Here is a 1,821-nt window from a genome sequence, read left to right on the forward strand (position 1 = left end):
CTGCTGCTGCTGCTGGTTAAGCAAACAAGTGCTGGTGTTCTGAGCCCTTGATAGCGAAGCGGTCATTCCATGGGGGTCTGTTGGGGATCGACGATCCCCGCTGCTGCTGCTGCTGCTGCAGTTGCTGCTGCTGCAGCTGCTGCTGCTGCTGCATGCGTTGCAGCTGCTGATTGTCTAGGTTGCATGCTTTTAGGTCAGCTGTTATCTGCTGCAGCTGCCGCTGCAGTGCTTCGTCTTGCTGCTGCCCATCTGCTGCTGCTGCTGCTGCTGCTGCTGCTGCTGCTGTTGCTCCCCGTATAGAAGGCTGCAGCAGATGCTGCAGCTCTTGCTGTTTATTGTGGTGTATAGTAATGTTTTGGTTTGCTGCTGCTGCTGCTGCTGCTGCTGCTTCATGAGCAGCAGGACCAGCAGCAGCAGCAGCAGCAGCAGCAGAAGTAAATGATGCTTTAAGATAATCAATATAAGCAGCAGCAGCAGCAGCATGCTGCTGCGCATCAGCAGCAGCTTGCTGCTGCGGCGTAAGCGTCGCTCCCTCTCCTCCCCCTCCTCCTCCTATCTGCTGCTGCTGCTGCTGCTGCTGCTGCTGCTGCTGCTCCGGCAGCAACGCAAATATATCCGGGTTGGGCTGTCTGTACAGCTGAAATAAATTAAGTAAATGGTAGCCGCTGCTGCATGCAAAAACTTTTTTTTTGAGGACGATAGAGGGGGGGACAGGCAGCAGCAGCGAGCGGCCCCGGTTGCCGTCGAGTCTATACACCAGACGCAGCCTGAACTGCAGCAACTGCTGCTGCTGCTGCTGCTGCTGCTGCTGGGGGTTGTGCTTGGTGTGCTGGTGGTGGTTGGTGCTGCTGTTGCTGCTGCGCAGCTGCTCTGGTTGCTGATAGAAAGAGAGTTCATATACAAAGACACAGCCAGTAGCAGCAGCAACACAAAGCAATTGTTTATATTGTCGGCAGCTATCCCGCTGCTGCTGCAGCAGCATTTCTTCTGTCTCCTCTTCTGTCTCCTCCCCATCAGCCCCCTGGGGATCGTCGTCTCCCCACCCCACACTCTCCTCCCCCCCAACCCAGGTAATAACAGGGGGCCCCCAGGGTTCAGCAGCAGCAGCACCGAGGGGCCCCCCGTTCCCGCTTCTGTGATGGGGGCCCCCCCCCCAATGGGGGCCCCCAAGACCATGGGGGCCCCCTGTACCATGGGGGCCCCCATGGGGGCCCCCCTGGGGGGCCCCCATCGGAGCAAGCTCCACCACCGTTGCATGCAGGTCGCAGCCAGGGTACTCTGCTGCGTTGGGGATGAGGGCGATTAAGGTTAATAGAGAAGAAGAAGGAGAGAGACAAGACAGCAGCAACATATCTGTGCCTGCTGTTGCTACTGTGTTTATATCTTTTGTATATATTTCTCTTATATCTATTGAACCCATAGAATCATATGATAGTAATAGTTTACCCTGCTGCTGCTGCTGCTGCTGCTGCTGCTGCTGCTGCTGCTGTTGCTGCAGTTGCAGCAAGCCGTCAGGTATGGGTGCTGCTGTTGCGCTGCAGCAGCAGAAGCAGCCGGGGAGGTGCCGCACAACAAAGACAGAAGAACTAAATGCATGCGTATATTCTGGCTCGGTGACAATAAAGTTAAGCAGCAGCAGACCGCATGCAGGAGAAGCAGCAGCAACATAAAATATATCGGAGCTGCTAGCAGCACGAGGCGGCAGCAGCACGTCAGGCAGCAGCAAGCACTGCGCCACCTCTACCCCTTCATTCCGGTTTATACGGTGCCCATCTCCTCCTCCTCCTCCTGCTGCTGCTGCTGCTGCTGCTGCTGCTGCTG

At 56.6% G+C, this 1,821-nt stretch overlaps 1 protein-coding gene across 1 annotated transcript; it reads right to left on the minus strand.

Moving 5' to 3' along the window:
• Positions 1 to 16: 16 nt before the first annotated feature.
• EMH_0089280 (uncharacterized protein) lies at positions 17 to 1,351 on the minus strand (the record flags this gene model as incomplete). Its single annotated transcript, XM_013501406.1, has 1 exon — positions 17 to 1,351. The coding sequence occupies one exon, from the start codon at positions 1,349 to 1,351 to the stop codon at positions 17 to 19; it is 1,335 nt and encodes a 444-aa protein (XP_013356860.1).
• Positions 1,352 to 1,821: the final 470 nt, after the last annotated feature.

This window comes from Eimeria mitis, genomic scaffold, assembly GCF_000499745.2.
Source record: "Eimeria mitis Houghton genomic scaffold, Emh_scaff6833, whole genome shotgun sequence".
Lineage (NCBI taxonomy): Eukaryota > Apicomplexa > Conoidasida > Eucoccidiorida > Eimeriidae > Eimeria > Eimeria mitis.